Source organism: Leptodactylus fuscus, chromosome 4, assembly GCF_031893055.1.
Source record: "Leptodactylus fuscus isolate aLepFus1 chromosome 4, aLepFus1.hap2, whole genome shotgun sequence".
In the NCBI taxonomy this organism is placed as follows: Eukaryota; Metazoa; Chordata; class Amphibia; order Anura; family Leptodactylidae; genus Leptodactylus; species Leptodactylus fuscus.
Window position 1 is genome coordinate 53,728,121 of NC_134268.1, and position 25,356 is coordinate 53,753,476.

At 41.1% G+C, this 25,356-nt stretch overlaps 1 protein-coding gene across 1 annotated transcript in view; it reads right to left on the bottom strand.

Annotated features, from left to right (window-relative positions):
• NKAIN3 (sodium/potassium transporting ATPase interacting 3) overlaps positions 1-25,356 on the bottom strand; it is a 393,996-nt gene that overhangs the window by 17,453 nt on the left and 351,187 nt on the right. Inside the window, exon 5 of the mRNA XM_075270476.1 lies at positions 18,819-18,879. Within this exon, the coding sequence (XP_075126577.1) occupies positions 18,819-18,879 (61 nt within the window). The remainder of the gene's footprint in view (positions 1-18,818; positions 18,880-25,356) is intronic.

Sequence of the window (25,356 nt, forward strand, 5' to 3'; positions counted from 1 at the left end):
TTACGGTTACAGTATATTAGGTAAGTAATATCGAGAGAATACATAGTGATTTACATGCTTCAGTTCCTTTGTCAGTTCTTGGTGTTACAAATTATGAGAGAATGCGAGGAAATACACTAAATGCTTATTTGCTCTCCCATAACAGTTCTTTGCTGAGAGAGTCGACATCGGGCGTTGCAGGATAAACATGACATACCTGACATTGGCCAGTAGTGGCGATATAATCTGTGAACACTATGTTGGGTATACAGTCCTCACTACAATATTTCCATTATTATAAGGTATATTTGGATACACAAGATACTAATAAGATTATATGATTGGAGGATGCAGTAACAGAATACCATTAAAGGGGTTGTGTCGTTACAGACACTCATCTCCTTTTCATAGCTTATGGGATAAGTGTCAGATTGTTGGGGGTCTGGCCAGTGGATCACCCCATGATTGGAAGAACAAGGACCTAAAAGTCTCTGAAGTCTCCTAGTGGTTGAAGTGCCAGATGCTGGCGTGACTAATACTCCATTCAGATGTAGGTTGCTTACAGGACTGCAATGTTTAACTGCCCCAGAGATGTGAATGACATACATCTGCAATCCAACTTTCGGGCCCCTGTTCTCCTGATCGCTGGAGGTTCTAACAAAAGGACACCCAGCAATCTGACACACATCCCCTGTGGATAGAGGATAAGTGCCTTTAAAGGGGTTGTCCCATCACAAGGATCCTATCTATACTGCTTGTTAATGTGTTAATGTGAATGTAAGACTTTTCCTAAATACACTGCTTCAGCAAAACTGCTTTGTTTGTCCACTATCTTACTTTATTCATTTTTTTTTTACACATCCCTTGACTTATCTGGTCATAAGTCAAGTGATGAATCTGCTGCTCTGAGGGGGGAGGGAGGAGGAGCTAAGTGCACGGGAGCGAGCCTGGAGGGGGGGGGGTAGTTTACCCTTTGGGGGGAAGGGGCCGCCAATACAGACCCGGCATCCGCTGTAATAGAGAGGCGGATGCCGGGGACGGTTAGACGCCAGCACAGATGCCTGCAACATCGCTATGCTCCTGCCCTGCATGAATCCAGCAGCGGCAGGAGCAATGCTGCTGTTCCGGGGGGGTGGAGGAGCGGAATAACGGCATCGCTTCTGCCGCTGTTGGCTTCATGCAGGGCAGGAGCATAGCGATGTTGCAGGCATCTGTGCTGGCATCTGTGCATCTGTGCCGGCGTCTACACTCCCCGGCATCCACCTCTCTATTACAGCGGATGCCGGGTCTGTATTCACATATGCAAAGCCAAGCGGCGAGATGCCGCCGGCCCTGTGTGCACGCTCATAGACCAGTCTAGCCTTCATAATGCGAATACAGACCCGACATCTGCTGTAATAGAGAGAGGCGGATGCCGGGCCTGTATTCACATTGTGAAGGATAGACTGGTCTCGCCGCTGGCTTTGCATATGTAACCCCGCCCACCAATGACGCAACAAAGCCGGAAGAAAGAAGAATTTACAGCAACGAAGAGTGGTGAGTATGCAATGTGGGAATACCCCTTTAATGGCATCCCATTTTCAGTACTGGTCCCTCATGCTATTAACCTTTATATTTAGCTCTCGCTCGTGTCAGAGTGTAGGCTGGAGATATGGGCAGAATTTAAGGTTTACTGGCTGTATACTGTAATCATATATTTCATGAGAGTAATTGGTATAATAGACATGTAAAAGCACCACAGCTATCATTGTAATGGGGACTGTAAGACAACTGGCTGGTGGTGTGTCGCCAAAGACTGTGACATGCTATGACACCCAGCTGGTGCTGAAAGTGCTTTGGTTACACAAGTGGCACTTAGCTTGGCGATTATATTCACTACTGGCTACACTTTGGCATTTTTAAGTAATGGCACGGAGTTTAGCTGTTACAGTCTCCACTAAGCTCACAGAGGAAATCAGGGTTGACCAAGTCTCATCCCATCCTTGGTACATAAGTTGGCAGTTCCATTCTTAGACAGTACACAGTCAGTTACAATTAATATAACACAACTTGGCAGTTACAGTCTGTATTGGGCACACAGCTTGGCGGTTATCATCTCCATAGGGTAATTCAATATCTAAACTTTAGTCGCTCCTCTAGGCAGGAGTGACCAGGTGTCATTCTACCCTTGGTACAGGAATATGCTGAAAGTGGTCTGAAACCATTTTTAGGCTGCATAGGTTGAACTCTAACCAGAATACCCAGCAAATGCAGCCGTCATCGTTAATTTAGCAGGATTCACCAGGTCACTGATTTTTACCAATGATGGTGACATGATCTAACGCCTCTCCATAGGCCTCCTTTGGATCACAGTTTCTGTTTTGTCAGTAGACACATGCTCTACTCCTCTCCACTTAGTGCATTAAACTACTGTATTATATAATCTGGTTCCACCCTAGCATGTATCCCATGCAATGCTATACTATTATATCTGTACACATGACTAGGGACTACTAGCCCACTTTGCCTGCCTGTTCACAGTATACACATGACAACAAAAGGCAGATCACCTGCAAATAAAATGTGTTAATAACACTTTGGCATAATGCATGAACATCCATTTACCTTTACTGGTGCATCAAACCGTGCACAGCAAAAAGTATCAGTGGAACACACTATTGTGGGCTGCGGGCAGTGCCGCACCTCCCATGAGGCGACCTGAAGCGAGCACTTCATGTGGCACTATGCCAGGGCCTCAGGGAGGGCGGCATTTTTGCTAACCTAAGCCAGTCCAGGACAAGCTGTCCTGAACTGGCTTAGCACGGAGCGGTGGTTTGGGGAGGCCACTGAAGCAGCGCTGCTCCAGCAGCCTCCCCTCACGCTCAGGCAGAGCGCAGGCAGTCTCCGGGCCTGCTCTCTGCCGGCGAATGGTGCTAAGCCCCGCCCCCTTTTGAGGCACCACGCCCCCTCCGCTAAGCCACACCCCCACTTCGCCCCCTCCTCCCGGCAGGGGGGGGGGGGGCGGCTTTCTGTACTTCGCTCGGGCGGCAAAATGAGCAGGCTCACCCCTGGCTGCGGGGATATGCTTTAGTCAGTGTATAAGACCCCTCTATAGGGAACCTGTATGTAATAGACATTGTGATTGGCGTTTCAATGAAGCAATGCCCTTAGCTTTGTTATGGGGGCACTTTGACTGGAAGGATTGTTGTACGTGAATGATGGGCTACAGCATTCTTTCTCCCTACATAGCAATACACACATAGAGGTGTCTGGTCTCCTGTTATGTTATCGTGTTCTCTTTTCACAGGTATTTGTGCTGTAAATCATGAACTTCAAGAGTCCTTAAAAACATAGGATGTAACCCTAGGGGTGAGCAGTTACTAGAAATGGATGAAAAATATGTAAATCTATTCTCCAGGATGTAATTAGGAGAACAGTGCCTCTGTATGCCGCCCTCTAGAGGGCAGCTTCCTTAACATCATCAGATTCCCAGCTATGGACAGCGCTGTTTCGGTCTTTTGGACCTCCTCAGCATAGCGCAGGGATACTGATTTGGTAGAGTGAGAGACTATAGACCAGGGTCAGGGGATAATCGTACACATTAGGGAGAGTGTGTGCCTACATAGGCAGTACGGAGAATTACAAGTCATTCCTGCTCCGCTAGGGATTCTGGGTAAAAAATATGCAAATCTATTCTCCAGGATGTAATTAGGAGAACAGTGCACTCTGTATGCCGCCCTCTAGATGGATGGACATGAAAACCCCCCCAAAACTAAGCAATCTCTGTTTGCAGCTGATTTAATTTAAGTTCTATCATTCTGTAACTGCTCCTATTTTATTCTATATTTATACCCCATACTAATTTACCTTTGTACACAAACATGGCAAATCTGCACATTTCTAGCATGACTGGGTCTTCTACCCCAGTGGTCCCCAACCTTTTTTCCACCAGGGACCAGTTTCAGCAAGACAATTTTTCTATGGCTCGGTGGGGGCGGGAAGGGGTGGGGATGGGGGTGGGGAAGGGGTATGGTTGGAGGTGGGGTTAGGCATGGGGGTGATCGCTAAGCAGACCAGAAGACGCTCCCTGGTGGATACTTTGCAAACTCATTCAAATGAATGGGTTTAAAAAGTGACTGCCGCTTTCCGTCTCCTGTCCAGTGTCTCGGGCAGAAGACGGAAACCTGAAAGCGGAGATCGGGTGCAGGTGTGAACCAGCCCTCATGCCACTGGGTCCATACTTTTATCCTCAGTTGTGAATAAAAAGTATGGTTATGTACATTACAGCTTAGTAACTCCATGTGCCTCATAGTAATAGCAGTTAACCCCATCATGTCCCTCACATTAACCCCTGTGTGCTTTACATAAGGGTTACTGATATGTGAGACATATGGAGGTAATAATTATCTTTATCATTGAGGTCCTTTATTAGTCCCTCCATATGTCTCACATATTAGTAACCATTATGTGAAGCACACAGGGGTTAATGTGAGGGACATGATGGGGTTAATTGCTATTAATGTGAAGCACATGGAGTTACTTAAACTAGTTTAATAACCCCAAATTCCTGACATTAATAGAATTAGCCCCCCTCCCCTCCCCCTAGTAGGTATCTGGTGGTTTTTCTTTTTCACTTTGCTCTACGGAGCTCTTCTCCTCCTCCTGGGGGAGACTTTGCAGGATGCAGACAGCAGGAGCTGAGCTGTAGCAGCAGCAAGGCTTCACATGGCCCCGCACCCATTGCTGAGCTGGAGACTGGATGAGGCGGGGCTATAACCTCTCATACAGCAGCTCACAGAGCCTTCCCTGGAGTCTGCTTGCATGACTACTGCGAAGCTAGAAGTAACTACAAAGCCCAGCAGCTGCTGCACAGTGAGTGCTCCCCCCTAACGCCGACCCTGCGGCGGACCGGTGCAACATGCCCTGCGGCCCAGTACTGGTCTGTGGATCGGCGGTTCGGGACCCCTGTTCTACCCAATCTATGCTCAATCAACTAGAGGGGACTAATACTGGTAACACAGCATCTTTTTCCACTTATCAGGCACCTGAATATCAAATTACATGTGCATATAAAAGTCTATAAAGAGGGGAGGAGCCAAGTAATAGGAGTAGAGACACAGGCAGAGAGGCTGTTGCAGCTAATAGTGAGTGTGCTATCTTGTCCCAAGTGCTTTATTCACAGTTCTGTACAGATTACACTACAATATACAATATAATCTGCAGCTATAGCACTTGTGGAATATATTGTACACCTTATGTAGGCAAAATCTGAAGAAATTTAAATAATGGGAGCTACCAAAAAGATGGCTGTATATATTTTCCTTGTGTGACCTTTATTGTCTAGAATTTATGTGTGCACCACAATTTATTTCCCTCAGCATCATTTCGGATATGAGCTTAATGAAGGGACACCATAGCCCTAAAAGCTTTATTGTGTTGGCATTAAAGGGGCTCTATCAGCAATATCATGCTGATAGAGCCCCACATATGCGTGCATAGCCTTTAAAAAGGCTATTCAGGCACCGTAAAAGTTAAATTAAACTACCCCCCCGTTTTAAAATAATAACTTAAAAAAGAATGTTCTCTACTTATGGAACGTGCACCCTGGGCGGGCATTCAGGGTGCGCCGTCTTCTTCTTCCCCGCCTCTTCTTCCTCTGACGTCTTCGGGTCCCGTCTTCCTCCGGCGCTTGCTCGTGGACACTGATCAAAAAAATAGCCCGGGCGCATGCGCAGTAGCCGTAGTAGAAGCCGCGTGCTACTGCGCATGCGCCCGGGCTATTTTTTTTTATCAGTGTCTGCGAGCAAGTGCCAGAGGAGGACGGGACCCGAAGACGTCAGAGGAAGAAGAGGCGGGGAAGAAGAAGACGGCACACCCTGAATGCCCGCCCAGGGTGCACGTTCCGTAAGTAGAGAACATTCTTTTTTAAGTTATTATTTTAAAACGGGGGGGTAGTTTAATTTAACTTTTACGGTGCCTGAATAGCCTTTTTAAAGGCTATGCACGCATATGTGGGGCTCTATCAGCATGATTTTGCTGATAGAGCCCCTTTAAAATGTATTGTACTCATGGCACATATTTTTTTTTAATTTGGCAACAAGTATACCAGAGGTTAGAGAAGACTCTTCATTCATTTCTAGTAAGTGCCGCTATCATTATATCTGTAACTTCCCAAGCGTGCTTCAAAGATTGCTTCTAAGGGCGAGCGTGGGTGTGACTACATCATTAAGGAGCATTATCCTCTGTAAGGGAAACTCGGACACTGATCAGCAGATGTAAAGGATTCTTTCAGAAAAGTCAAATGCAGCAAATGTTCCTCTTTATAGCAACACGTCGCTTCATAAATAAATGTCATACAGGCAGCTTAGTCCTTTGTTATACTCTGTAACTTATCTCATTACTGTAATAGTCAATTTATTTTCTCACTATACTGTAGTGTGATACATTCAGGGCTGTTTTTAGATTTATGTACAGTAGTGTAGTCATATGTATATTATTAGGTGATAACAATCCTATTAGAAGAAGAGATTAGGGTGACGGGGAGTCTAAGGCATCAAACCTTCTGTTCCTACAGGCTCCTAAAAACATAAATCTGGTAATGAATATATTAGGACAATTTAAGTTACTATTAACAAACAGAGAATAGTAACCCATCTAAGGAGCCATATTTCATTGTGCAGTTTTTCATATGAAATATGAACTAGGAAAATAATAATAATAATAATAATAATAATCATAATACATTTTTGTTATATAGCGCCAACATATTCTGCAGCGCTGTACAATTAGTATGGTTCAAATACAGACAGAAAGATACATTACAAGAAAAGTCATTTCACACAATGGGACTGAGGGCCCTGCTCGCAAGAGCTTACAATCTATGAGGTAGAGGGGTTGACACAAGAGGTAGCAGGGGCGGTATTGCTTATACAGTGGTCAGACAATTTTGTAATAGAAGTGACTGTCATTACACAAACATAAAACTTTGAGCCGTCACCAGTCGTGTCCTTTAACATGTGGATGGTGCTTGGACATATAGAGTTAGCCTGAAATGGCATCATATCATGTGGGGAAATGTGGGAGCTGGAACAGAGGAGGGTTAGATTTTGGGATTCTAATTATAGTATGGAAGGGCTTACATTAAGAATTGGGATAGGCCTGTCTGAAATGATGTGTCTTTAATTTGCGTTTGAAACTGTAGAAATTGGGAGTTAATCTGATTGTCCAGGGTAGTGCATTCCAGAGAAGTGGTGCAGCTCGGGAGAAGTCTTGTATACGAGCGTGGGAGGTTCTGATAATAGAGGATGTAAGTGTTAGGTCATTGAGTGAGAGGAGAACACGGGTTTGGCGGTAGACAGAGATGAAGGAGGAAATGTATGGAGGTGCGGCATTATGGAGAGCCTTGTGGATGAGAGTGATAACTTTATATTTTATTCTACAATGAATAGGCAGCCAATGTAGTGACTGGCACAGACCAGAGGCATCGCTGTAGCGTCTAGACTGATAGATGAGCCTGGCCGCTGCATTCAGAATAGATTGTAGAGGGGAGAGTTTAGTGATGGGAAGACCGATTAGTAAGGAGTTACAGCAGTCAAGGTGAGAATGAATCAGAGAGACAATAAGTGTCTTTAGTGTATCTCTGGTAAGGAAAGGGTGTATTCTGGAGATGTTTTTGAGGTGGAGGTGACATGAGCATGCAAGAGATTTAATATGGGGAGTGAAAGAAAGGTCAAACATGACCCCTAGGCAGCGGGCATGCTGCCTAGGAGTTATAGTAAGGCTTGAGACTGCAATGGATATATCAGGGACAGATCTATTAGATGGTGGAAACAGTAGTATTTCAATCTTAGAGAGATTTAGTTTCAGATAGAGCGAAGACATGAAACAGCAGAAAGACAGTCACTAGTGTTCTGTATTAGTGCAGGGGTGATGTCACGGGAAGATGTGTATAATTGGGTGTCATCAGCATAAAGATGGTACCGGAAGCCAAATCTGGTGATGGTTTGTCCAATGGGGGCTGTGTAGAGAGAGAAGAGCAGGGGGCCTAGGACCGAGCCCTGAGGAACCCCAACAGCAAGGGAAAGAGGGGAAGAAACAGAGCCTGCAAATGATACACTGAACGTGCGGTCTGAGAGATAAGAGGAGAACCAGGAGAGCGCAGTGTCATTGAAGCCGACTGAGCAGAGCATAGTAAGGAGGAGTTGATGGTCAACTGTGTCAAAAGCTGCAGAGAGGTCCAGAAGAATAAGAAGAGAGAAGTCGCCATTGGATTTAGCCATTAGGAGATCATTGGAGACTTTTGTGAGGGCCGTTTCAGTAGAGTGCAGAGCGCGGAAACCAGATTGTAAGGGGTCAAGTAGAGGGTTAGCAGAGAGATAGCGGATTAAACGAGAATAAACCAGGCGTTCCAAGATTTTAGAGATGAAGGGGCGGTTAGAGATGGGTCGATAGTTAGCAGCACAGGATGGGTCTAGGGAGGGTTTTTTCAATAGCGGGGTTATAACAGCATACTTGAAAGAAGATGGGAAAATTCCAGAAGAGAGAGGTTAAATATTTTAGTAAGGTAAGTCGTGACAGCAGGTGATAGAGATTGGAGAAGGTGTGAGGGGAAGGGGTCACTACTGCAGGTTGTAGGGCAAGATGGAGAAAGTAGCTGAGAGACTTCCTCTTCTGTAACAGGTTCAAAAGATGACAATGGACAGTTTGAAGTGCGGTTGGTGAGGGGGTCCGTACTATGGTAGGTGATGGGATCAATGCCACCGGGGGATTGGGCAGTTATTTCCTGATGGATCTTATCAATTTTATCATGGAACTAAGTGGCCAGGTCATCATCACTAAGGTCTGTGAATGGCGTCTGCACCTTGGGTGTGAGTAAGGAGTGAAAAGTTTCAAAAAGCCTTTTAGGGTTGCTGGAGAGAGAAGAGATGAGATATATAGGGTTAGTGAAATACTACCAGAACTAGAATATATAACACTCCCAGCAACCTTTGATTCTCTACAAAATTGTTAGCCGTCCTCCACTTCCCACTGTGCATTCTCCTCTTAGCACCTAATCGAAAAACATGGACTGATAGTAAACTAAGTGCCTTTAGGTCTTGGTGTTTGAGAGCACTCAAATCAATGAAAGGTAAATGAGAAAGTAGATTATTGGTAATGTAGCACATTAAAGAAGTTAAAGGGGGTTCTTAATCCTTAGGATTGGTCATCAATATTAGATCTACAAAAGTCCGAGAGCCAAGACCCCTGCAGATCAGCTGTTCAGGGACAGCGCGGCTGTAGGTAATGTCTCACTGTAGGATTTGTAAGATTTGTAGTGACGGGTTTTGGTATTGCAGGGGTGTCCAAAAGACTTCAACGGAAAAGCACTGCAGTACCAACACCCTCCACTACAAATTGTACACTGAGTAAACAGTCAACAGTACCAGGAGCCGCCCTGCCTCCAAACAGTAGATCAGCGTAGGCCTTGGCTGTTGTACCCCCACAGATATAATAATGATGACTTATCCTAAGGATAGGTCGTGAATATTACAAACTACTGTAGGTAACTCCTTTAGGGTCAGTTCATGCGGAATCCGCCTCAAAATCTGCCTTCAAAAAGGCCTCCCATTCATGTCAAGTGATTTTTTTTTCAGCTAGCGGGAAAAATAAGAAACATCACCCTATCTTGCCACGGATTCCGTGGCAGAGTCAGTCACGTCGTCTGTGGCTTGGGACTCACTCCCGATTAGGCCCATTCATTCAGTCCTAATCAGGAGAGGGATGCTATTTATCAGCATCCCGTCGCAACCATAATTTCCCCATTTCTATCACAAAAACAGATAAGGACAGTGCATGGTCAAGAGAATAACCCGGCCACATGAAAGAAATCATGGGTGAGTTTCAGAGCACAAAAGATTGTCACTACCTTTTGCTCAATCTACTCCTGGCTTTGGCTCAAAAAAACGCAACAAAATCTGCAACAATAAACACTGCATTTCCATAACATAGGACCTTATCCTTTAAGAGATCAAGAAGGATCTATTTTTTTGATCTATCTTTAGGATATTCCATCAATATTTTCTCCGGTTGGCTGAAAACTGTCCCTCGTACTGATCAGTGTACCGTATTGTTGACAAGCGTGACACTATACAATGTAAGGATCCAGAAGCAGATGACTCTGCACTTTGTATACCAAGCCATGCTATTACGGCTCAGCTCCTGTTCACTTTAATATGAGCTGAGCTGCAGTAACACCACAGGACAACTGTGCAATGTTTGGAGTCATCTGTTTCTGGCATGGTAGAGTAGCGGGCCTGGCAGCCGTCCCGGACAGTTGATTCGTGCTGAGGCTGGGCATAGATCTTCCATCAAACACATAATGACCTGATGATAACAAATAAAAAAAGTCCTGGAAAACCCCTCAAAAACTATCATCCAACAAAATACTCCCATCTATGTTTTCGTTATATTTTTAACAATGAAGTGTATTGATGTATAGTGGGCATGAAAAGCTGGTAATATGTTGTGCAGTTACTGGACCTCAGAGTAAAACCTACGAAACAATTCAGCTATCATTTATAGGACTGGTTTTGCAATTTGGGGCACAAGAATTTGTAATTTTTCACCCTTTGGGATCCTGGGCCTAAGCGTAACACCAATCTCAGCAGCCCTATACTACAGAGAGTCTCTTAATAGTGTTCCTGTTTTAATAATTAATACAATTCCTGTAGTGAGTGTATATATATATATATATATATATATATATATATATATACAGTCCTATGAAAAAGTTTGGGCATCCCTCTTAATCTTAATCATTTTTAGTTCTAAATATTTTGGTGTTTGCAGCAGCCATTTCATTTTGATATATCTAATAACTGATGGACACAGTAATATTTCAGGATTGAAATGAGGTTTATTGTACTAACAGAGAATGTGCAATATGCATTAAACCAAAATTTGACCGGTGCAAAAGTATGGGCACCTCAACAGAAAAGTGACATTAATATTTAGTAGATCCTCCTTTTGCAAAGATAACAGCCTCTAGTCGCTTCCTGTAGCTTTTAATCAGTTCCTGGATCCTGGATGAAGGGATTTTGGACAAACAATTCAAGTTCAGTTAAGTTAGATGGTCGCCGAGCATGGACAGCCCGCTTCCAATCATCCCACAGATGTTCAATGATATTCAGGTCTGGGGACTGGGATGGCCATTCCAGAACATTGTAATTGTTCCTCTGCATGAATGCCTGAGGATTTGGAGCGGTGTTTTGGATCATTGTCTTGCTGAAATATCCATCCCCGGCGTAACTTCAACTTCGTCACTGATTCTTGAACATTATTCTCAAGAATCTGCTGATACTGAGTGGAATCCATGCGACCCTCAACTTTAACAAGATTCCCGATGCCGGCATTGGCCACACAGCCCCAAAGCATGATGGAACCTCCACCAAATTTTACAGTGGGTAGCATGTGTTTTTCTTGGAATGCTGTTTCTTTTTGGACGCCATGCATAACGCCTTTTTTTTTATAACCAAACAACTCAATTTTTGTTTCCAAAATGAAGCTGCCTTGTCCAAATGTGCTTTTTCATACCTCAGGCAACTCTATTTGTGGCGTACGTGCAGAAACGGCTTCTTTCTCATCACTCTCCCATACAGCTTCTATTTGTGCAAAGTGCGCTGTATAGTTGACCGATGCACAGTGACACCATCTGCAGCAAGATGATTCTGCAGCTCTTTGGAGGTGGTCTGTGGATTGTCCTTGACTGTTCTCACCATTCTTCTTCTCTGCCTTTCTGATATTTTTATTGGCCTGCCACTTCTGGGCTTAAGAAGAACTGTCCCTGTGGTCTTCCATTTCCTTACTATGTTCCTCACAGTGGAAACTGACAGGTTAAATCTCTGAGACAACGTTTTGTATCCTTCCCCTGAACAACTATGTTGAACAATCTTTGTTTTCAGATCTTGAAACTTGAACTTGAATTGTTTTGTAGAAAGAAATGGTCCAAAATACCTTCATCCAGGATCCAGGAACTGATTAAAAGCTACAGGAAGTGACTAGAGGCTGTTATCTTTGCAAAAGGAGGATGTACTAAATATTAATGTCACTTTTCTGTGGAGGTGCCCATATTTTTGCACCGGTCAAATTTTGGTTTAATGCATATTGCGCATTTTCTGTTAGTACAATAAACCTCATTTCAATCCTGAAATATTACTGTGTCCATCAGTTATTAGATATATCAAACTGAAATGGCTGTTGCAAACACCAAAATATTAAGAACTAAAAATGATTAAGATTAATAAGGGTGCCCAAACTTTTTCATAGGACTGTATATATGTAACACAGAAATTAAATAAATAAGTAAATATATATATAATTCATACTGTAATTTATTATTTGTCCTCTGCTATATTTTTTATATTTTCTTATTATTTGATACGGAAATATTTAAGAATTATTTATAAAAAAAATAATTGAATTTTAGCTATAACATCTTAAGAAAACCCTCAAGGTTTTTAGAGGCATATTTGGATTGAAGTACCGAGTATTGAGAATGAGAACGGTCTTACACCATCTGGCATAAAATGGAGAAAGTGTTTACAAATAAGTTCTGGTTCATCAGCTTCTAGCTGGACCATAAGATTATAATTCACTGGACCAATGAAATCTTGAATCTGAAACCAGGTCCACTAAAGCAGATCATTAAAGACTGGCATAAATTATACTCAAACTATCTCAGTTAAATTTACCAGGGATGATCTATCGCTGAAGAATATTGCAGAATGATATTTTCCACTGTGCAGTGATTTCTGGACAGTTTATTTCCTTTTTTATCATATAGGAGAATATATAGTGCAAGTACAAGATGGGAGGTCTATGCATGTCCCTCTGGATGACACTGGCTTCTTCCACTCAACTGTGACCTTTCTCTAGGGCTCATATTTGCTATAATGTTCTCCCCATAGTAACTGTGCAACCAGTCAGTATCAGTAGTTCTGTCCTAACTATGCCTTGCCCAACAGTGATCTACAGAATCACAACTTCTGACTTTGCTTAAAGTATCCTGTCTCTACTTACAGAAGCCCATGCAGGTGTTTTCACTTTGTACAGGGCCAAAAGCTCTGAGCCTCAGTTTTGTAATTATTTCCATTATATAAACCCCCAGGAAGAGGTAAGACAGGGGCCCCATAAATCTTGTAATATATAGATAAGGACAATTTGGATGTTGTGAGAAGGTAACAGGCAGAGTCCAGATATATCAGCCCCAGGTTTCTGACCTATGTGTGGTCCAGGGCGGATCTGGAGTAGGTCTCAGCCCAGGTGTAGATACTTGTCTCATTACTGGGCCAGAAAAGGCTGCAGATCTTGCACTGCAGTGCAGTTTCATGAGGTGAAAGCAGGTGTCTGGTTCTGTCCTGTAACCCTGAGTCTGGTGAGACAATATTGCACTTGTTTTGTACGTGTGGCTGGAATTAAAACACACATATAGTTAAAGGGATTCTACCATTAAAACAACTTTCTTCTTCTTTCTTCATCATGTCTGACGCCTGCGCAGTCGGCTCTGACAGCAGAGACCCTGTTAGAGCCGAATGCGCATGCTCAGTAAGGTCCGTACAGCCCTCCGACGTGCGAGTGAACTCATCCAGGCGTCGGAGGGCTGTACGGACCTTACTGAGCATGCGCAGTCGGCTCTAACAGGGTCTCTGCTGTCAGAGCCGACTGCGCAGGCGTCAGACATGACGAAGAAAGAAGACGACAGACAAGGGGAGGAGGAAGATGAGGAAGAAGGATGCCCCCATTGCTGCCGAGACCTCATTAGCATACCGGTAAGTACCGGTATTTCTAAAGAACAGCGCGACGGAGACCACATCTAAAGGTAGGAGACGAATAGCCTTTCTTAAGGCTATTCCGACGTGGTAATTAGAAAAAAAAAGTTGTTTTAATGATAGAATCCCTTTAAGTTATCAGTTCTGTTTAGTTAGTTGCTCAGACGAGCAGGTTTGTTTTTTTTTCCCCTAAAGTTAAGGCTGTATTTTTTTTTTGCCCATTTTGTGCCTGAAGTCAAGGTTTATTTTTTTTTCCAGTTTTTTTCTACATAACCCAGTTTGCAGCATATTTTGTGTCCCTGTCTTGACTGTTTGGATCTGCACCACTGCTTCTACTGAGCTAACTTCCCCATAATGTATAATAACAAATATAAAATAGAAACCCATCTTAGGATCTATATTTATTTGTGCTGGTCTCCAGAACATAGGACAATATCATATATGGACTATCACATGGAAGGTAATACAACATAATTTAGGGATGTTGAGATACCACCAGAACTTAACTATACTCCCAGAAACCTCTCCAACCACACCGTGATCTATAAAATTAGTAGTCTCCCTGAAATTCCCATGGTACATTTGCCTCACTGTCCTTGGACAAGTGATGTCATAATAGACAATACAGGCAGGGAGAGGGCCAATGGGCACATATTTTAATTTTATATTTCAACGTATTGCCATCCCTAACTTAGCATGCCCATACTTTTTAATGACCCCTTTAAGTAGTATGAAAATTCAAATCTCAATGGGTAAGTTATCAAACTTACTAATAAAGAAAAGTAGAAAATTTGTCCATAAAAAAGAATAAAATTTAGAATTTTAGATCCAAGTCATACGACTGTATGTGAACTGGGAAATACAGTCTGTGTGATGGTCGTATTTCCCAGTCTGTCTGCGGCTCAAATAAACTGAACTTACGGCATCAATGATAATTCACGATGATGTGATTTCCAGTTCGACTGCAGTTCTATAGCTCCTTACTATAAAATAAGTATAGAGTAGTAGACCCATGGTTGTTCTGGGACTCACAGCATCATAAATCACTATGATAAAATGAGTTCTTGTTTAGACTTGTCACTGCAGGTCCGGGAAATGTGGCAGTCGTATTGACTATTCTTCCCGGCCTAAACACAGGTCTGTCACCTGCCCCTTATTTTTCAGAAGCGCCTTGAAAAATAGAAGCATTGGCTGGATTTCCTTTGTTATGGTCATTCCACTCTTCCCCTAGCGTAAGATTTCCCCCAAATGTATAAAGCACAGCCAAACCACTTAGTAAAGTTTTATATTTCCAAGTTACAATACACTTAGATCTGTAGAAAGTAGAAAATAATATTCTGTATTTATCTTTTTGATAATTAGGCTTTTATGGTAACATAAAATGATATTGCCTTTTAAATCCATGTCCTTAAAATGGAAATTCGCTGTTTAGTATTCCATAGGAAATGCCTTCGATTATTTTTGTAATATCTTGTAAGCTTCCTGTATGATTGGACACGCATAAATTATGTAGTCGTACTGTTATTTTATTTCTTCTAGAACACTGCAGATAATAAGAGTTCAAGATGGGCACCCGGCTCCGATTATTACTTTCATATTGTCTATTATTATGGTTATTATTATTAGTATAATAGTTATTATGCATTTGTAATATTTTGCTTGTATTTATTTTGGAATATTTTGGGCATAATTTACCGCAGACGATTAAATAATTACATAAAATATTTTATTGTAAAAAGTTTATGCTAGGGAAAAATATACTCTAAAATAGTTGTACAGTTGTGGCCAAAAGTTTTGAGATTGATACAAATTTTGGTTTTTCAGCGTGTTTTTAGACTTACACTAGATTCACACAGTTACTCGCGGAAACCCATGGACCCCCATATAATGGGGACCATAGCATTCCTGGATGAATAATGCAATCTTGAAGTGGAATGGGTGACAGAACTCCGAATGGAAACCAAGTTTAGGTGTGAATCCAGCCTGAGGCTGAGGTGTCAAATGGCTGTGAAAACGTCCATTTGAATATATGGAGAGATCTGTGAAAACATTATGACCTATATTTTAACAGTCTGCAACAATGGACCTTCAAAATAATGGTCATGTGAATAGCCCCCTTTCACGTCACACCACCATTATTCACTGTCGTGTGAGTATAGACTAAGTGTTTTTCGATCTTTTTCCAAATGTTTCTATGGTATAGTGAAATACAATTATAAGCATTTCATACATTTTTAATCTTTTATTGACAAATACATTAACTTTATGCAAAGACTCAATATTTGTGGCATTGACCCTTGTTTTTCAGGACTTCTGCAATTTATCATGGCAAGGTGAATATTAGCTTCTGGGCAAAATTGTGATTGACAACCCATTCTGGTCTAAGAAGTGCTTGGAGTTTCACACAATTTCTGTATTTTTGTTTTTGCACCTGCTTTTTAAGGATTGACTACAAGTTCGTATTGTTCATCATCAAATTGCACCTAGATTGTCGGGAACATTTGATAGTAGATCCAGGATTTTATACTGATTGTCAGATTTGGAGTCAGGAAGGAATTTTTTTCCCCCACATATAGGTTGAACTTGATGGACCAATGTCTTCACCCAATCTCATGTACTATGTTACTACTGTATGTATGTATGCTCTTGGTGGATGTTCAGTCCCCATTCTTTAGTAATGGAAGTGTTATTTGAAAAATTGTTAGTTTGCTCCCTTGGATGAAAAGCAACCCTACATGTGAATGGTCTCAGGATGATGGCTGTTGGCATGACACAGGACTTATTGTAGCGATCTTTTCTTCTCTGGTCAATTATTCCTTCAGAAGCCCATTATCTCCAAGAAAAACAATAAGGTAAGACTGACATTCTGCAGGAAGTTCAGGGATTAGACGGCAGAGAACTGGGGGAAAGTTATTTTCACTGAGAGCCCTTTTCAGACTGTTGGAGACATCTAGAAGAATTATTATTATTGTCTGTAAAGGAAATGGTGAACCCTACCATCAGTCCTATTTCTTGTAAGATGTGGGCTGCTTTTCATCCAAGGGTGTAGACTCACTATTTGCCTAAGAACACTGCCATGAATAAAGAATGGTATCTAAACATCCGCCAAGAGAAATTTGGTGATGAACAATGCTTTTGTTCCAGCATAACAAAGTACCATGTCACAAGGCAAAAGTGACTCTATGAACAAAAAATTGGGGGGTACTTGACCAGGAAACTTCCCAAATCTCAATCCCATTCAAAACACATGGTCACTCTTTAAAAAGTAGGTGGCAAAAAAACAGAAACACAGAAATTGTGATAAATTCCAAGCACTGATTGGGCAAAAATGGATTCCCATCAGTCAGGATTTGGATTGGTGCAGAGGCTGATATCCAGCATGCGAGGATGAATTACTAAAGTCTACAAAAATTAAGGTCAACACTGTCAATATCGAGTCTTTAGGTAAACTTGATGTATTTGTCAGTAAAAAATTTAAAAACATCTGAAATTCTTATAATTGTACTTTAGTAACTAAAGATAAATGTAAAGTTAAGAACCTGGGTAAAATAATCTGCATGTAATATATGTTCTAGGGGGAGTAAAGCTGGGAGAGTTACTGGTGGAGAAGGACCCGGGTGTACTTGATCATAGATGAAATTACAGCATGTAGTCAGCTGCTTCTAAGCCCAATAGGATATTGTCATGTAGTAGAAGGGGTATGGACTCACGGGACAGGGATGTAATATTACCACTTTATAAATCACTGTTGCGGCCACATCTGGAATACACAGTTCAGTTCTGGGCACCAGTACATAGAAAAGATATCCTAGAGTTGGAAAAGGTTTTAACGGAGGTCACAATATTGAAAGGGGGTATGGAGGACCTCAGTTATGAGGAGAGACTAAAGTAGTTAAATCAGTTTAGTCTGGGGAAGAGGCATTTAAGGGGAGATATAATAAACCTCTATAAATATATACATGTCCCATACAAGAAATAAGAGGAAAAGCTGTTCCATGTAAGATCCCCTCAAAAGACAAGGGGAGCACTCTATCCATCTGGAGAAAAAAGTGGTTTAATCTCAAAAGCATGTCAGGCCTGTGAATCTGTGGAATAGCCTACCATGAGAGCTGGCCACAGCAGCAAGAGCCGACAGCTATAGAAGAGGATTAGATGTCTTTTTACAGCAAAATAGCATTGATGCTTATGGAAAGGTATAGACCGTCATGCTCTTTCCCATTCCCTGGTTGAGACATGTTTTTTTTTTCCAACTATATTAACTATGTAACTATTGCTGGGATCTAAATGTAGGAACATACAAGATACATAGATACATAATACATTCGTAATATACCTACAGCTATTACTTACAATAATCTTCTAATCTTGTAGTAGTGTACTTACAGCTGTCCTCTAACAATGGTACTTACAGTCATCCTCAAACTTCATAGTTGTTTTCTAATTATGGGTACTCATAATGATCATCTAATACATTAATATTCTACCTACAGTTCTCCTATAATACATTGGTACTTAGAACTGCCTTCCATTGTTTTTACAGCTGTAATACATTGGTATCAACAAGTATCCTCTAAACATTAGTATCTACAAGTATCCTCTAATTCAGTAGTAATGTACCTAAAGCTGTCCTCTAAATATAGGTACATACAATGATCCCCTAATAGACAGGGACTTAAAATGTCCTTTTGTAATATTGGTTTGTACAGCTCCCCCTATTACATTGATGCTTAGAGCTGCAATCTAATATATAGGTATTCTCCAGTTTCCTCTAATATATTGGTACATACAGCCGCCATCCAATGCATTGACATTCACAGGATTCCTGTAATATATTGGTACATACAGATGCCATCCAATACATAGGTATTCACAGGTTTCCTCTATTATATTGGTACATACAGCTGTCATCCAATACATAGGTATTCTCCAGTTTCCTGTAATATATTGGTATATACAGCTGCCATCCAATGCATATGTAATATATAGGTATACAGTATACAGCCGCCATTTAATGCATTGGTATTCACAGGTTTCCTCTAATATATTGGTACTTACAGCTGTCTTCTTCATCTGTGAAAACACTGATCACATAACAGGCGTAGACAAAACCGATGAGCTGCACAGAGAAAGCAGAAGAGATCTTGGTTAACAGGGCAATTATGAGATGGAATTCATAAAGCGGAGCGCGCTGGCATTGTTAATGTGAATCAGGTATTATTAGCCTATTACATATCCTTATGAAACTACAGCAAAAGTGCCGCTCTGTAATAAACCATTGTGATTACTTACAAAGCGGCTTTAGCTGAAGAGGTTACTATTCTCATCTTCAAGGAACATAACTAAGAATGTGACACAAGATGGATACATGATATACTGTAGTACTTGGCTATTAAACTACAATAATAGTAATAAGCAGCAGCATTAAATACAATAAGTTCATTTAAGGATCACTTATACTCAAGACTTAAGAATTTATCATTTCTCAGATCTTTGCCTATAGGCTGCTGAGGAGGAGAAGCTGAGCTATTTGCTCCATATACAGTAACTAAAATACAGAAACAAGCTTAAAAGGGGATGTCTTCTTTACAAACCAATACAGTACAGAATATTGAATAAGGGACTTGTGCAGGACCCTCATTTACTAGCAAAGAGAGATGTGAAACACACAGCACCCCCGCTGTGTAATGCTTCATTGGCCACTTGTAGGAGCAGCGGGGAATTGAACACTTGGTCCAGAGAATACAGATTTCTCTAGCCTTACCTTGGATCGAGCTATATACAACTTTGCATAAATGAATAGTATATTTGAATATACGAAATGCTTTATTATATCTTAATAAAGAAATCTGGATTCCTCTAGACTCATGAGGCTGTTTTGCTTTCTACATACAAGTCTATGAAGAGAGGAGGAAGAGGAAGAGGCCACTGGAAAAGACAGATACTGTGTCTCTCCGAAAATAAGACGGGGTCTTTATTTTTTTCTCTGAAGAAAGAGCTAGGGCTTATTTTTGGGGTAGGTCTTAATTTTTTCCATGAACAACAGTCACTGACCACTTTTTATTTCAATTTATCTCAGAGGTGAAACAGCGAAAAAAACGACAGTTCGAACTTTTGATTTTTTTTTTCCACAATAATTTTATAAGTTTATAGACTGGGCATGTTTGGATACAGAGATACCTCACGTGTAAGTGTTACACAGTGGTTTTTTAGTTTTATATGTATTCTAGTGAAAGTGGGGGGACTTGAACTTTTATTATTTATTTTTTTATATTTTTTTAACTTTTTTTTTTTTTTTAACTATTAATTCCCCCTAGGGGGACTTGAACCTGAAATCGTCCCTTAGACTGCAGTTCAACATATGTGGCTGTTTACGTGAAAAGGGCCCAGATCGTCGATACTAATTATAGAGAAAATAGTCCAAAACAAATTTCTCGAAATTGACTTTCTTGTGGTATGTTGTGTTTTTCACTTTTTTTCTCGTAATTGTGCTTTCAATAAAAATTTTTTTGCTGTTTCGGACAATGTTACACCATAACCGTTACAATGATACCAAGAACTCCATATCGACAATGTGGGCCCTTTTCACATAAACAGCCACATATTGCAGTCTATGAAAGACTCTCCATATTACTATTCAGGCTTCTTTGGCTCCCAGCTGTCAAAGGAACAGGTTGGCTCCTATGAGGGAGCCAAACTACAACTAGAAAGGTACGAGAACGGTGGGGACCAGCCCTAGGGACAGTTGTTCTGCTTTGGAGGGTCACAGACTTTCCCAGGGCATTTGTAATACTTTGGGGGGAAGGGAGGAATTCACATTCAACAATGCTTGCGATCACAGGTTACAGTCCTATGAAAAAGTTTGGGCACCCCTATTAATCTTAATCATTTTTAGTTCTAAATATTTTGGTGTTTGCAGCAGCCATTTCAGTTTGATATATCTAATAACCAATGGACACAGTAATATTTCAGGATTGAAATGAGGTTTATTGTACTAACAGAAAATGTGCAATATGCATTAAACCAAAATTTGACTGGTGCAAAAGTATGGGCACCCTTATCATTTTATTGATTTGAATACTCCTAACTACTTTTTACTGACTTACTGAAGCACAAAATTGGTTTTGTAACCTCACTGAGCTTTGAATTTCATAGCCAGGTGTATCCAATCATGAGAAAAGGTATTTAAGGTGGCCAATTGCAAGTTGTTCTCCTATTTGAATCTCCTCTGAAGAGTGGCATCATGGGCTACTCAAAACAACTCTCAAATGATCTGAAAACAAAGATTGTCCAACATAGTTGTTCAGGGGAAGGATACAAAAAGTTGTCTCAGAGATTTAACCTGTCAGTTTCCACTGTGAGGAACATAGTAAGGAAATGGAAGACCACAGGGACAGTTCTTGTTAAGCCCAGAAGTGGCAGGCCAAGAAAAATATCAGAAAGGCAGAGAAGAAGAATGGTGAGAACAGTCAAGGACAAGCCACAAACCACCTCCAAAGAGCTGCAGCATCATCTTGCTGCAGATGGTGTCACTGTGCATCAGTCAAAAATACAGCGCACTTTGCACAAGGAGAAGCTGTATGGGAGAGTGATGAGAAAGAAGCCGTTTCTGAAAGCACACCACAAACAGAGTCGCCTGAGGTATGCAGAAGCACATTTGGACAAGCCAGCTTCATTTTGGAAGAAGTTCCTGTGGACTGATGAAACAAAGATTGAGTTGTTTGGTCATACAAAAAGGCATTATGCATGGCGTCCAAAAAAAACAGCATTACAAGAAAAACACATGCTACCCACTGTAAAATTTGGTGGAGGTTCCATCATGCTTCGGGGCTGTGTGGCCAATGCCGGCACCGGGAATCTTGTTAAAGTTGAGGGTCGCATGGATTCCACTCAGTATCAGCAGATTCTTCAGAATAATGTTCAAGAATCAGTGACGAAGTTGAAGTTACCCCGGGGATGGATATTTCAGCAAGACAATGATCCAAAACACCGCTCCAAATCGACTCAGGCATTCATGCAGAGGAACAATTACAATGTTCTGGAATGGCCATCCCAGTCCCCAGACCTGAATATCATTGAACATCTGTGGGATGATCTGAAGCGGGCTGTCCATGGTCGGCCACCATCAAACTTAACTGAACTTGAATTGTTTTGTAAAGAGGAATGGTCCAAAATACCTTCATCCAGGATCCAGGAACTGATTAAAAGCTACAGGAGGCGACTAGAGGCTGTTATCTTTGCAAAAGGAGGATCTACTAAATATTAATGTCACTTTTCTGTTGAGGTGCCCATACTTTTGCACCAGTCAAATTTTGGTTTAATGCATATTGCACATTTTCTGTTAGTACAATAAACCTCATTTCAATCCTGAAATATTACTGTGTCCATCAGTTATTAGATATATCAAACTGAAATGGCTGTTGCAAACACCAAAATATTTAGAACAAAAAATGATTAAGATTAATAGGGGTGCCCAAACTTTTTCATAGGACTGTATTAACGCTGGGTCTCCACTGTAAATTACAGTGGAAACCTGTTACAGTAGCTATGGTGGTGGGGACTGGCTCCAAGGCAGTTGTGCTACTTTGGGGGGGTTCACACTCAACAATGTCCACGATCAGAGTAGACTCTGATCGTGGGCATTAATTCCAGGTCTCTACTGTACATTAGTGGAGATCTAGATCAGTAGCTATGGCAGTGGGGACCTGCCCTGGGTACAGGTGTGCTGCTTTGGGGTTGGGGGGGTGGCCATGGACCAGCCCCGAGCAGTTGTAATACTTTAAAAAAGGAGGGGGGGAACACGCTCTACATTGCCCACGATCAGAGTAGTTCCTGATTGCAGGCATTTACTCTGGGACTTTAAAAATTACAGTGGAGACCTGGTACAGTAGCTATGGTAGCTGCTCTGCAGAAGAGTTGCTGCCATCTTTAAGGACCTGGCATCTGCAGTAATCGCACGGGAGATGTTGGGAAGGGGTTAAACCAGCTAGGGCTTATTTTTGGAATAAAACATATTTCAAGCCTACTCCAAAAAACCTGGAAAATCTACCTAGGGCTTATTTTTGGGGTAGGTCTGATTTTAGGAGAAACACGGTGAACAGATAACTGCTGTTATATTCTACTGCTATGTGAGTGAGAGAAAGCTCTTTTGATACTGTTATATATTCTAGATATTCTAGAAAATACTTTGGGTCTATGGGTGTTCACTCATAGACACATATACACATGTGGACAAAATTTGCTACCCCTCGTTTAATGAAAGAAAAACCCACAATAGTCACAGAAATAACTTGAATCTAACAAAAGTAGTAACAAATAACAATTGTTGACAAGCCGCAAAGCTTCTGGGAGAATGTCCTATGGACAGATGATACAAAAATTAACTTTTCAGCAAGGCACCCCAAAGCTCTTGGGCCCGGGTGCGACTGTACCGACTGTACTCCCTGCTCTTGTAAAATACTATTCAGATTCTTTTTTTGTGAAAATAATCCCTATCTAGATTTGAGTGGCCATTTTTGATATACCCCATTTTTAAGATACAATGTCCAAATTTTCTAACATTAAGGTATTTAGCTTGAGCTGAAGTTGGCATTGAAGAGAACACAGACAAGGTTAAGAGTCCTTGCATTTCAGTGGAGATCTAATTCAAGTACCCAGAAATAAAAGGGCCACGTCTAGTATTATAGATGATAATTTACTACTATGTACATAAAAGGGAATTATTACATTTGTTAGCATAAAAATACAACACACAGACTAATAATTCAGTGTAAACGACTTCCAAGCAAGCAATAGTTCAACATCAAATATACAAATCTGTGCAATAAAGAGTAATGACCCAGACAGAACACGGAAAATACAATCACTTACAGGATTATTAGAATACAAATTAAGTTGTTAATTCAGAACATCATTTTTATGGAAGTTATGGCAATAACCACTTCATTACCAAAGGGCTTATCCTTTTTACCAAACCAATTTTGGCTATTTTTCTATTGATGTAGCTATGTGAGAGCTTGTTTTATGTGGGATTAGTAGAGGTTTTGACTATTTCATTACTGCATATCACCAAAGCATTAATATCTGTTATTAAAAAGATGTCAGACGATATGTCTCTGATACAAGTTGACAGCTGTGGTCCAGTTTCTGGAAGGAAGCAGCCATATTTTTCTGGTACTGGAGCCTGTTATAGTAACTATTAGATGCCATAAAACAGTAATCTTGTAAGTGTTATTGCACCCACTATTGTGCTCGTTGTTTCCCTACAGCATCTCTATACATTCCTTGTAGAATTAGAAGCTGGAACGATCTTCCTATTTGTTACCAAGAGGTAGCCCTGCTTAGATATGCGTAACCAAAAGGAAAAGAAGTCAAGACAGAGGCGATGTTAGTTAGTTAGTTAGTGTTGACGTAGCCAACAGCTATTGCTCCAAACTCAGCCGAGCATGCATGTGTTTTTTCAGTTAGGAGAGCAGAGTCATTCATTGAAGACTCTCTAAAAGCAGCATATCTCCTACTATAACAAAATATCAGGCATTTTGAAATATAATCCTTCTTTCCCCAGGGAAGAGCCAGTTGACCCCGATAAACGCTATAAAATAAACTGGACTCCCTGAAATCAAAGGTCCAGATTACTTTGTATCTAAGAAATTTTGTAGTACATTGAATCCTTCCACATGTGAAGGAAAGCCAAGCTACTGCTCTGTCCAGTAATTCAAACCCACCCGAAGTGATCCCCATTATTGTGCAACTCATCCTAAATTAGTACAAACTCCGTCAGGGCAGGGATTAACAAGATTCGGGTGAAAAACCCCAACATTGATAAATCAGTTCCATTGATTTTCACGAAAATCATCAGGCCTAATTTATCATTGATGTGTCCAGAAAATAAGTCTTTTTATGTTTTTTGCTCCTCATGGCATTTCGCACTGGGGAGAGGGGATTAGTGAGGGAAGGGCCATCGGTTACAGCTGATTTATCTTTTATGTATGTCAGGTTTTCACTAGAAGCTGATGATTTCTGTGTAGACACACGGACCCCAGAGGATGGACCTAATGTATGATGAGGCGTGCACCTCCAATAAACTCCCAATACGGTAAGGATTATCAAGACTGGTGTGAAAATATAGTCTTAATAAATCATTCACTATTAAAACTGAGTAGTTCGTCAAAATAGTTTCTGACAGCAAAAAAAAGGAAGTTTTATCAGGGTACAATGTCTAATAGCAACCTACATGTTAGTGCAATACAATGTTCCATGGAATGATAGGAGACGTGCACTGTATCGTGAACAATGCTTTGCTTTAGGCTGGTACGCCAAGAGGGATATCATGACCTATTCATTGACTGCTTTAACATTTAGTATACTGCATGTGCCTCTGCTGGACTCTATAACCTAGGATTTCAGCAAGGATAATACAGTATAATGTATCCCCTAATGTAAAGAGCTTCGATATGATGAATGTTTTTTTGGATTGATTCTCAACTGTGAACTCAATTCAAATAGCACAGCCCTGACATCACATCCTCAAACATATATATAGAGAAACTCTTACAAATATCAGTAGAAGCAAAAATAAGATTACATATAACAATTA